Source organism: Phalacrocorax carbo, unplaced genomic scaffold, assembly GCF_963921805.1.
Source record: "Phalacrocorax carbo unplaced genomic scaffold, bPhaCar2.1 SCAFFOLD_464, whole genome shotgun sequence".
Lineage (NCBI taxonomy): Eukaryota > Metazoa > Chordata > Aves > Suliformes > Phalacrocoracidae > Phalacrocorax > Phalacrocorax carbo.
Genome location: NW_026990523.1, coordinates 1 through 11,700, shown reverse-complemented (window position 1 = coordinate 11,700; position 11,700 = coordinate 1). Strand labels below are relative to the sequence as shown.

Genomic DNA, 11,700 nt, shown 5'->3' with positions numbered 1-11,700 from the left:
GGGATGGAGGGACAGGAGGACAGGCAGACAGGCAGACAGTAGGACGGGAGGACAGGCAGACAGAAGGACAGGGGATGAAGGACAGAGGGACATGATGGGAGGACAGAAGGATGGGGGACAGAGGGATGGGAGGACAGAGGGAAGGGGGATGGCAGGTCAGGGGATCAGAGGACAGATGGCCAGAAGGACAGGGGATGGAGGACAGGGGGACGGGGGGACAGGAGGACAGGAGGAGGGGGGTACGGGGGGATGGGGGGATGGGAGGACGGGGGGACAGGAGGACAGGGGGATGGGGGGACAGGAGGACGGGGGGATGGGGGGACGGGAGGACAGGGGGACAGGGGGACAGGGGGATGGGGGGACAGGAGGACAGGGGGACGGGGGGATGGGGGGACGGGAGGACAGGGGGACGGGGGGACAGGAGGACGAGGGGACGGGGGGACGGGAGGACAGGGGGACGGGGGGACAGGAGGACGGGGGGATGGGGGGACGGGAGGACAGGGGGACGGGGGGACAGGAGGACGGGGGGCGGGGGGACGGGGGGACGGGAGGACAGGGGGACGGGGGGACAGGAGGACAGGGGGACGGGGGGACAGGGGTACAGGAGGACAGGGGGACAGGAGGACAGGGGGACAGGAGGATGGGGGGCGGGGGGACAGGGGTACAGGAGGACAGGGGGACAGGGGAGGACAGGGGGACAGGAGGATGGGGGGCGGGGGTACAGGGGTACAGGAGGACAGGGGGACAGGGGGCGGGGGGACAGGGGGCGGGGGGCGGGGGTACCTGGGGGCTGCCGCAGCGGGTGCAGCAGGACGACGTCCTCGGGGGGGGGCAGCCCCTGGGCCACCCTGCGGACGCCGGCGCCCGTCCGGCCGTGGGCGCTGAAGATGGCCCCGCGCAGCGCGTCGCTCCAGAACACCGTGTCCTGGGGGGGCACGGGTTGGGGCGCCGCGGGGGGGCCGGGGGCGCGGGGGGAGCAGGGGTGTTGGGGGGTGTCGGGGGGGCTGGGGAGTGTGGGGGGAACTGGGGGGGCTGGGGGGTGTCAGAGGGGCTGGGGGGAGCAGTGGGGGACTGGGGGGCGTGGGGGGTGTCGGGGGGGCTGGGGGAGCAGTGGGGGGCTGGGGGGGCCGGGGGAGCTGGGGGAGCAGTGGGGGGCTGGGGGGGCCGGGGGGTGTCGGGGGAGCTGGGGGAGCAGTGCGGGGCTGGGGGAGCAGTGGGGCCAGGGTGTGTCGGGGGGCTGGGGGAGCAGTGGGGGGCTGGGGGGGCCGGGGGGTGTCGGGGGAGCTGGGGGAGCAGTGCGGGGCTGGGGGAGCAGTGGGGCCGGGGGGTGTCAGGGGGGCTGGGGGAGCAGTGGGGCCAGGGTGTGTCAGGGGGCTGGGGGAGCAGTGGGGGGCTGGGGGGCACGGGGGGGGGGTCTCACCTCGAAGACGGCGACGGCGAAGGGGTGGGCGAGCACGTGGGGGTCGGTGAGGACGGTGCGGCGGCGACCCCCGTCCACGTCCACGCTGGAGAGCGTGTGGAGCCGCGAGTCCACCCAGTACAGGCGCTGCGAGGGCAGGTCTGGGGCGGCGGGGGGGCGTCAGGCGGGGGCCGGGGGGCCGGGGGGGGGGCGCAGGGGGCCGGGGGGGGACACAGGGAGGGGGAGGGGGACACGGACCCGCAGGGATGGGGATGGGGGTGGGGGCCGGGACCAGCCCAGGGACTCACAGGGGCTGGGGGGGCCGTGGGGGGCTAGAGGGTACCGTGGGGTTTGTGGGTGCCGTGGGGGGGGCTGTGGGAGCCGGGGGTGCCACAGGGGCTGGGGGGGACCATGGGGGTCTGTGGGAGTGCTGGGGGGGTCTTGTGAGGGGGCCAGGGGGTGCCATGGGGAGCCGTGGGGGTCCAGGGGGTGCTGGGGGGGGAACAGGGGGTGCCGTGGGGAGCCATGGGGGTGCTGTGAGGTGCTGGGGTGGGGGCCAGGGGGGTCTGGCGGGGGGGGACCAGGGGATGCCATGGGGAGCCGTGGGGGTGCTGTGGCGGGTGCTGCAGGGTGCTGGGGTGGGGGCCGGGGGAGGCCGGGGGGGGAACCAGGGGGTGCCATGGGGAGCCAGGGGGGTGCTGGGTGGGGTCCGTGGGGCGCCGGGGGGTGGCGTGGGGTGGTGTGGGGGTGTGTGGGGTGCCGGGGGGTGCCGTGGGGGTGCCGTGGGGCGCCATGGGGGTGCCGTGGGGTGCTGTGGGGCGCCGTGGGGGCGCCATGGGGTGCCGTGGGGTGCCGTGGGGGTGCCGTGGGGGTGCCGTGGGGCGCCGTGGGGGCTCACCCACCCAGCGCTATCCCGTTGGGCCACTCGACGCCCTCGGTGACGAGCGCGAAGCAGTCGGCGCCGTTGAGGCCGCCCTTGGCGATCTTGGCGCTGCCGCCCCAGTCCGTCCAGTACATGTAACTGGGGGGGGGGGGGCAGAGCCGCGTCACCCCCGCCCCACCGGCGAGGGCGTGTGTCCCCTCCAGCCCCCCCCCGCCCCCCCCCATCTCCGCACCCGCGCAGGGGGTCCAGGGCGATGGCGCGGGGCTTGGCCCCCGGCTCCTGCAGCAGCGTGGCGCGGCGCGCGCCCCCGCCCCCCGCCACCGCCACGGCGCCCAGCCGCGAGTCCGTCCAGTAGATGTTCCCGTGGACCCAGTCGAGGGCGACGCCGTCCGCAGACCCCAGACCCAGCTCGGCCACGGCGACCTGGCGGCTGCCGTCGGCCAGCGGCGACCTGCCGCGGCGGGACGGACGGACAGAGAGGGCGGACGGCGTTAGGGCGGCGCCGGGGTGGGTTTTGGGGGGGTTTGGGGGGCGGGGGGCGCGGGGGGGGACCCCTCACCGGTAGATCTTGCGCTGGGCGAGGTCGGCCCAGTAGACGGTGCCGGCGGCGACGTCGGCGTCGAGGCCCGCGGCGTGTTTGAGCGGCCCCAGCACGCGCCGGTACCCGCCGCCGTCCAGCGCCAGGCGCCGGATCTCGTGCCGGTTGGCGAAGAGGAGGGCGGCGGGGGGGCCTGGGGGGGGCGGGGGGGGCAGGCGCTGCACCCGCTGCCAGGGACCCCCACCCCAGCACCCCCACCCCAGCACCCCCAGACCCACCCCAGCACCCCCCAGCACCCCCAGATCCCCCCCAGCACCCATGACTCCCCCCAGCACCCCCAGACCCACCCAGCACCCCCACAGCACCCTCAACTCCCCCAGCCACCCCCAGATCCCCCCAGCAGCCCCAGACCCACCCCAGCACCCCCCAGCACCCCCAGATCCCCCCAGCCACCCCCAGACCCACCCCAGCATCCCCAACTCCCCCCAGCACCCCAAACCCACCCCAGACCCCCCCAGCACCCCCGACTCCCCCCAGGTCCTCCCAGCACCCCCGATTCCCCCCAGCATCCCCAATTCCCCCCAGCACTCCCAGACCCACCCCAGCACCCCCAGACCCACGCCTCGCCCAGCTCGCACCCACTGCTGACACCCCCAGCCCCAGGTGCACCCCCAAATCTGGCACCAGGCACGGGGGGAAGGGGGGGTGGAGGGGGGGGCGAGGGGGAGGAATCGGGGTGCAAAGGGGGGTGATGATGGAGGCGAGGATGGGGGTGCAAGGGGGTGCAGGGGGGGCGAGGATGGGGTGCAAGGGGGGGCGAGGATGGGGGTGTGGGGGGAGGATGGGGGTGCAAAGGGGGGGCGAGGATGGGGGTGCAAGGGGGTGCAGGGGGAGCAAGGATGGGGGTGCAAAGGGGGTGCAGGGGGTGAGGATGGGGGTGTGGGGGGAGGATGGGGGTGCAGAGGGGGGGCGAGGATGGGGGTGCAAGGGGGTGCAGGGGGAGCAAGGATGGGGGTGCAAAGGAGGTGCAGGGGGGTGAGGATGGGGGTGTGGGGGGAGGATGGGGGTACAAGGGGGGGTGAGGATGGGGATGCGGGGGGAGGATGGGGGTGCAAAGGGGGGGCGAGGATGGGGGTGCAAAGGGGTGTGGGGGGGGAGGATGGGGGTGCGGGGGGGCGAGGATGGGGGTGCAATGGGGGGGTGAGGATGGGGGTGCAAAGGGGGTGCAGGGGGGTGAGGATGGGGGTGCAAAGGGGGGGCGAGGATGGGGGTGCAAAGGGGGGGTGAGGATGGGGGTGCAAAGGGGGGGTGAGGATGGGGGTGTGGGGGGAGGATGGGGGTGCAAAGGGGGGGGAGGATGGGGGTGCGGGGGGCGGAGCCTGGGGGAGTTGGGGCACGGGGGGAGAACTGGGGGCGCGGAGCTGCAGGGTCGGGGTGCAGGGAGGGAGGAACGGGGGCTCCGCGGGCGGGGCACCCACCGAGGGCGCGGCAGGCGAGGCTGCGGGGGTCCAGCCGGTACCCCCCCCCGCACTCGCACTTGTAGCTGCCGGGCAGGTTGTGGCAGCGCTGGCTGCAGCTGCGGGGGTCCCGGCACTCGTCGATGTCTGGGGGGGGCAGGGGGGGCCAGGGGCGTCAGGGGGGCTTTGGGGGCGCCGGGAAGTTCCTGGGGAGGGTCAGGAGTACCCTGGGGGGGGAGGGGGGGGTCTCACAGGGGTCTCTGGGGGGCCAGGAGAATCGGGGGGGGTTGGGGGGGTTGGATGGTCACTGGGTGGGTCAGGAGGGCCCTGGCAGGGGTCAGAGGGGTCTCGGGGCGGGGGGGGTCAGAGGGGTCTCTGGGGGTTCAGGAGGGCCCTGGGGGGTCAGAGGGGTCTCTGGGGGGGTCAGGAGGGCCTGGGGGGGGGCCTAGGAGAATCTGGGGGAGTTGTCCGAGGGTCCCTGGGGGGGGGTGAGGAGAGCCCTTGGGGGGGGGGGGTGTCAGAGGGGTCTCTGGGGGGGGTCAGGAGGGCCTGGGGAACCCAGGGGCAGAGAGTCCCTGGGGGTCCTGGGGGGTGTCAGGAGAATCTGGGGGGGGGTCTGAGGGTCTCTGGGGGGGTCAGGAGTGCTCTGGGGGGTCAGAGGGGTCTCTCGGGGGGTCAGGAGGATCTGGGGGTTGGGGTCTGAAGGTCCCTGGGTGGGTCAGGAGGGCCCTGGGGAATCCAGGGGCGGTCAGAGGGTCCCTTGGGGGGGGGTCAGGGTGTCCCCTGGAGGGGCCGGGGGGGGCAGCACCCACCCTCACAGCTCTTGCCGTCGGGGCCCAGGGCGAAGCCCCTCGGGCAGAGGCACTCGTAGCCCAGCCGGAGGTCCCGGCACACGTGGGAGCAGCCGCCGTTGCCGTCCAGGCACTCGTTGACCCCTGGAGGGGGGGCGGGTTGGGGGGGGTGGTTGGTTGGGGGGAACCCCAAGGAACACCACCACCCCCCCCCCGCCCCCGCCCCAGGATGGGTCAGAGACCCCCCCACGCGCCGCGGAAGGCTGCGGGGGAGGGGGGCTTGGGGGGGTCCTGGCCGTACCGCACTCCTTGATGGGCTCATCGGACCAGTCGCGGCAGTCGCGGCGCCGGTCGCAGACCTGCTCCACCGGGATGCACTCGCCCGAGCGGCACTTGAACTTGTAGGGGCCGTCGCAGGTGGTCACTGGGGGGGGGGAGCGGGAGGTGAGCCCCCCCCCGGGCACCCCCGGAGCCCCCCGCCCTCCCCAGCCCACCCACATCGTCCTGGCGGGTACCGTTGTGGCATCCCTCCTCGTCGGCGCCGTCGGGGCAGTCGGCCTCGCCGTCGCACTGCCGGACCCCCAGCACGCAGCGCCCGTCCCGGCACTGGAACTGGTCCGGGCGGCACGTGGTGGTGGCTGCGGGGGGAGGCGGGGGGTCGGGGGGGGCCGGGGCATCGGCACCCCGAGCCCGGAGCACCCCCCGAGCCGGAGCATCCTCACCCCAGGGCACCCCGTGACCCAGAGCGTCCTGGAACCTGAAGCAGCCCCCACCCCAGGGCACCCCTATCCCAGGGCAACCCCCGACCCAGAGCACCCCGATCCTGGAGCACCCCTCTGCCCCGGAGCTCCCCCATCCCAGAGCACACCCTGGCCCAGGGCACCCCAATCCCAGTGCAACCCCTGATCCGGGGCATCCCCCCTGACCCGGAGCACCCCCATCCTGGAGCACCCTGATCCCGGAGCACCCCCATCCCAGGGCACCCCCATCCCGGAGCATCCCGATCCCAGGGCAACCCCTGGCCCAGACCACCCCCCCGACCCGGAGCACCCCCATCCTGGAGCACCCCCCATTCCAGGGCACCCCAATCCCAGTGCAAACCCTGACCCAGAGCATCCCCCTGACCCACAGCAACCCCAATCCTAGAGCACCCTGATCCCAGGGCAAACCCTGACCCAGAGCACCCCCCCGACCCGGAGCACTCCCATCATGGAGCACCCCCTGGCCCAGGGCACCCCAATCCCAGTGCAACCCCCGATCCGGAGCACCCCCATCCCGGAGCATCCCCCATCCCGGAGCACCCCCACCCCGGAGCTCCCCCACCCCGGAGCTCCCCCCCCCCGGAGCACCCCCCGGCCGGAGCCCGCGCCCCCCGGCGGGGTCACCCACCGCATCCCTCCTCGTCGGAGCGGTCGGGGCAGTCGGGGCTGCCGTCGCAGCGCCAGCGCCGGTGCACGCACTCGCCGGAGCCGCAGGCGAACTGGAGTGGGGGGCAGGCGGGGGGGGGCCGGGGGGAGCCGCAGCTGCGGGGCCACTCGTCGGAGCCGTCGGGGCAGTCGGGGTCCCCGTCGCAGGCCCAGAGCTGGGGGACGCAGGTCGAGTCGTTGCAGCGGAAGGTGTGGGGGCCGCAGGGGGCGGGGGGGGGGGCAGCCGGCCTCGTCCGCCCCGTCCTCGCAGTCCCGCTCCCCGTCGCAGGCGAAGGCGCGGGAGACGCAGCCGCCGCCGCCGCAGCGCAGCTGGTCCCCGCCGCAGGCTCGGGGGGCTGCGGGAGGGACCCCGGCCCGGTGAGTGGCGTGGGGTGGGGGGGCGCCCCCAGACCCCTCCCCGCCCCCGGCACTCACGGCAGTCGAGCTCGTCGGAGCCGTTCTCGCAGTCGCGGTGGCCGTCGCAGCGCCAGGAGGCCGGCACGCACCGGCTCCGGCGGCCGCCGCAGCTGAACTCGCTCGGGGAGCAGGAGAGGGAGCCTGGGGGGGCACGGGGGGGCATGGCTCCGCGGCACGCGGCACATGCACGGCACATACACGGCACATGGAACATGGCACACAGATGGCACACACACGGCACATGGAACATGGCACACAGATGGCACACACACGGCACATGGAACATGGCAACATGGCACCCAGCACATACACGGCACACACAGAACATACATGGCACATACACAGCACACACACGGCACATGGCACACACACGGCACACAGAACATGGCACCACACACACACGGCACATACATGACACATACACGGCACACACATGGCACACAGAACATGGCACCGTGGCACATACATGGCACGCTTACAGCACATACACGGCACCACGGCACACGGCACATGCACGGCACACAGAACATGGCACCGCACACACACGGCACATACATGACACATACACGGCACATGGCACACACACGGCACACAGAACATGGCACCGCACACACACGGCACACGCACAGCCACGTGTCACGGTGTGTCGCAGCACACGGGCGCTCCATGGTGGGTCACACGATGCCTGGCACGGCACACGCCAGAGCAGGGCACACGCGTGGCACGGGCAAAGCTCCTGGCACAGCACACGCATGGCACATGACACGCCACGGACACGGCACTCACGGCAGGCCTCCGGCGTCTCGTCGGAGCCGTCCCCGCACTCGGCGCTGCCGTCGCACACCCACGCCCCGGCGATGCAGGCGCCGTCCCCGCAGCGGAACTCGCTCCGGCCGCACTCCTCGGTGCCTGCGGCGGGGGGGGCTCAGCCGGCGCCCCCCGGCCCCCGGCCCGGCCCCCCCGCGGCCCCCCGACCCCCGGCGCAGCTGACAGTGGCGTTTTCACGGCAACCCCACCCCGCCCCGAATCCTGGGGATGAGACTCCCCCAAAGCCGAGACCCGCCCAAGCCGAGACTCCCCCCAAAGCAGAGACTCCCCCCAAAGCAGAGACACCCCCAAAGCCGAGACACCCCAAAGCCAAGACCCTCCCAGCCGAGACACCCCCCAAAGCAGAGACTCCCCCCAAAGCAGAGACACCCCCAGCGCCGAGACCCCCCCAAGCCGAGACCCCCCCAAGCCGAGACACCCCCCAAAGCAGAGACTCCCCCCAAAGCAGAGACACCCCCAAAGCCGAGACACCCCAAAGCCAAGACCCTCCCAGCCGAGACCCCCCCAAAGCCGAGACACCCCAAAGCCGAGACCCCCCAGCCGAGACCCCCCCAGCCGAGACTCCCCCAAAGCCGAGACCCCCCAGCCGAGACCCTCCCAGCCGAGACCCTCCCAGCCGAGACCCCCAAAGCCGAGACCCCCCCAGCCGAGACCCCCCCAGCCGAGACTCCCCCAAAGCCGAGACCCCCCCAGCCGAGACCCCCCCAGCCGAGACCCCCCCAGCCGAGACTCCCCCAAAGCCGAGACCCCCCAGCCGAGACCCCCCCAGCCGAGACCCCCCCAAAGCCGAGACCCCCCCAGCCGAGACCCCCCCAGCCGAGACCCCCCCAGCCGAGACCCCCCCAGCCGAGACTCCCCCAAAGCCGAGACCCCCCAGCCGAGACCCCCCCAAAGCCGAGACCCCCCCAGCCGAGACCCCCCCAAAGCTGAGACCCCCCCAGCCGAGACCCCCCCAAAGCCGAGACCCCCCCAGCCGAGACCCCCCAGCCGAGACCCCCCAGCCGAGACCCCCCCAGCCGAGACCCCCGCTCCCGCAGCGGCCGGGGGGGCCGGGCGCGGCGCCGGCGCCGGTTGGACTTTGCCGGGGGAGGGTTGTTTGTGCCGGCGCCGGGGTCAGGGTGACCCGCGGGGCCCTTCACCCCCCGCCGCGGCCCCCCAAAGCCCCCCGCGCCCGGGGGGGGTGGGCTGGGGTGGGGTGGGGAAGCCCCGCTTGTGGGGTCGGGGCAGATGGGGGGGCCCAGCCGGGCGTGGGGGGTCTGACCTGGGGGTGCAGCCCATCCCCGGGGGGGTCCCAGCCGGCTCCCGGCAGGGGTCAGCCCCAAGAATCGGGCCCCTCCGGAGGTGGGGGCTGTCTGTCCCAGGATCGGGCCCCTCCTTGGGGGTCCCAGGCCCATCCCGGAGGGGTCAGTCCCAGGGTGCGGGTCCTTCCCGGGGAGGGGGGAGTAATTCCGTAGGATCGGGCCCCTCCTCGGGGGTCCCATGCCCATCCCGGGGGGGAAAGGGAGGGGTGTCAGCCCTAAGGATCGGGCCCATCCCGGTGCGGGTCAGCCCCAAGGATCGGGCCCCTCTCGGGGCTCTGTGTGTGGGTTTAGACCCAGAACCGGGCCCTCCCCGGAGAGGTCGGTCCCGAGGATCGGGCCCCTCCTTAGGGGGTCCCAGGCCCATCCCGGGGGGGGGGAAGGGGCAGCCCCAAGGATCGGGCCCCTGCCGGGGGGTCCCCGGGGTCTCCGGAAGGGCGGGGCCAGGCCGCGCCGCTCTCCCATTGGCTGCCGGGCCGTGCCCGCGCCGGGTGGCCAGTCCGCACCGCAGCCAATAGGAAACTCGTCCGCCGCGGGGCGGGGCGGGGCGCGGGCGGCGATAGGTCCCTTCCCGTGCCGAGGGGGCGGAGCCTCCCCTCTCCCCGCCCAGCGCCCCCTCCCCTCGGCGCCGCGACCCCGGCCCGGCGGGGGGGGTGGTGGGGGTCGGGGGTAGCCTCGGCTCGGGGGGCGTCAGGTCTGGTGTTGGGGGGTCCCGCACCCGGTTTGGGGGTTAAGCCCGGCTTGGGGGGTCCAAGCCCGGTGAGGACGGCGAGCCCCGGTGGGCCCAGTTCCCCCCCCCGGTGCCTCCCCTCCGTGCACCCCCTTCCCCGTCCCCCCTTCCCCCCCCGCCGGGCTCCCGTAACGGTGGGGTGTCACCCCCCATTCAAGCCCCCCTCACCTGCCGCCGTCACCCCCAGCAGCAGCAGCAGCGCCGCGGGCCCGGGTCTCATCCCGGCACGTGCCGCCTGGCTCCGGCGGTGGGGCAGCGGTGGGGCAGCGGTGGGGCCCGGCGGGGCGGCTGCGGGGCCCGGCGGAGCGACCGTGGGGCAGCGGTGGGGCGGCCGCGGGGCCCGGCGGAGCGGCCGTGGGGCAGCCGTGGGGCGGCCGCGGGGCCCGGCGGAGCGGCCGTGGGGCAGCCGTGGGGCGGCCGCGGGGCCCGGCGGAGCGGCCGTGGGGCAGCGGTGGGGCGGCCGCGGGGCCCGGCGGAGCGGCCGTGGGGCAGCGGTGGGGCGGCCGCGGGGCCCGGCGGAGCGGCCGTGGGGCAGCCGTGGGGCGGGGGCGCGGCGGGGCCCCATTTCAAGGCGCCGCGCGGGGGTGGGGTTTCGGCGTGGGGTGATGTTCCCAACCCGCCCGACATCACCCGAGGGGGTGGGGCGGACGGACGGACGGACAGACAGACACACACGGGGCTCCCGGCCCCCCGCATTCCCGCCCGGCCCCCCCGCCCCCCCCCCTCCCCCCCCCCCCCCCCCCCCGCGGCGGTTTTAAACCGTTTCGCACCGTTTGGGCGCGGAATTAATGGCTGATTTTTGGCGGCAGGAGCGGGACGGACCGGGGGGGGGAGGGACCGGAGGGGGAGGGGGAGATCCGGGGGGGAGGGGCCAGGGCCGGGGCGGGGGGATCCGGGGGGGAGGGGCCGGGGTCGGGGCGTGGGGAGGGGGCCGGGGCGGGGGGATCCGGGGGGGAGGGGCCGGGGTCGGGGCGTGGGGAGGGGCCGGGGCGGGGGGATCCGGGGGGGGAGGGGCCGGGGCCGGGGCGTGGGGAGGGGCCGGGGCGGGGGGATCCGGGGCGGGGGGATCCGGGGGGGGGAACCGGGGCTTCCCCCGGCAGCAGCGGGAGGAGGAGCCGGGGCGGCCCCGAGAGCCAGGGGGACTTTAGGGGGGCTCCCCCCGCCCCCCCCGGCGGCTCCCCTAAACCATACGGGGGGGCCGCGACGGGGCAGTTCACAGGTCACCGAGTACCCCAAGGGGCTCCCCCACCCCTCCGGGGGACACCCGGACCCCCCCAACACCCCTCAGCCCCCCCCAACCCTCCACGGGGCACACCGGGACCCCCCAAAACCCCCTCGGGGGACACCCAAACCCCCCTCAGCACCCCCCCAGCAGACACCTGGGCCTCCCCACACCCCCCGCCAGGGCACACCTGAACCCCCCCAAACACCCCTCAGCTCCCCCAGAGACACCCAAACCACCCCAGACCCCACCCAGGGGACACCAGGACCCCCAACACCCCCCTCAGCCCCACCGAGGGGACACCCAGACCCCCTGAAACCCCACTCAGGGGAAACCTGAAACCCCCCACCCCCTCCAACCCCTCCCAGGGGACACCTGGTGCCCCCAAACCCTCCTCAGCCCTGCCCAGGGGACACACAGACCCCCTGAAACCCCCTTCGGGGACACCGAGACCCCCCCCCCAAACCTGCCTCAGCCCCCAGGACCCCCCCCACGGCGCTCAGAGACCCCACAGAGGCAACGCGGGTCGCGGCGGTTTCATTTATTACTGCTCGAATCCCCCGTGACCTCTTCCTCCCTCCGTGCAGGATCGCTCCGGCAGCGGCAACCGAAGACGACTGAACCCCTCCAAACCGACGGCGCAGGGGCCGGGCCCGGGCGGCCCGCTGGGGCCCGGGGGCGCCCGGGATAGCGCTATCGGGTATCAATGCCGTAGATTCCAGTAAACTGTA

The 11,700-nt window shown here is 74.9% G+C and overlaps 1 protein-coding gene across 1 annotated transcript; it reads right to left on the bottom strand.

Annotated features, from left to right (window-relative positions):
- Positions 1 to 730: 730 nt before the first annotated feature.
- LOC135311414 (low-density lipoprotein receptor-like) lies at positions 731 to 10,145 on the bottom strand (the record flags this gene model as incomplete). The annotated part of the gene is given in 14 exon segments (XM_064440550.1): positions 731 to 925; positions 1,421 to 1,560; positions 2,302 to 2,420; positions 2,515 to 2,733; positions 2,842 to 3,013; positions 4,299 to 4,424; positions 5,090 to 5,212; positions 5,370 to 5,492; positions 5,584 to 5,706; positions 6,458 to 6,704; positions 6,706 to 6,830; positions 6,910 to 7,032; positions 7,678 to 7,800; positions 9,916 to 10,145. Coding segments are annotated over 14 exon segments (2,010 nt in total), but the record flags the coding sequence as incomplete, so codon positions are not given.
- Between the last annotated feature and the right edge of the window lie 1,555 nt (positions 10,146 to 11,700).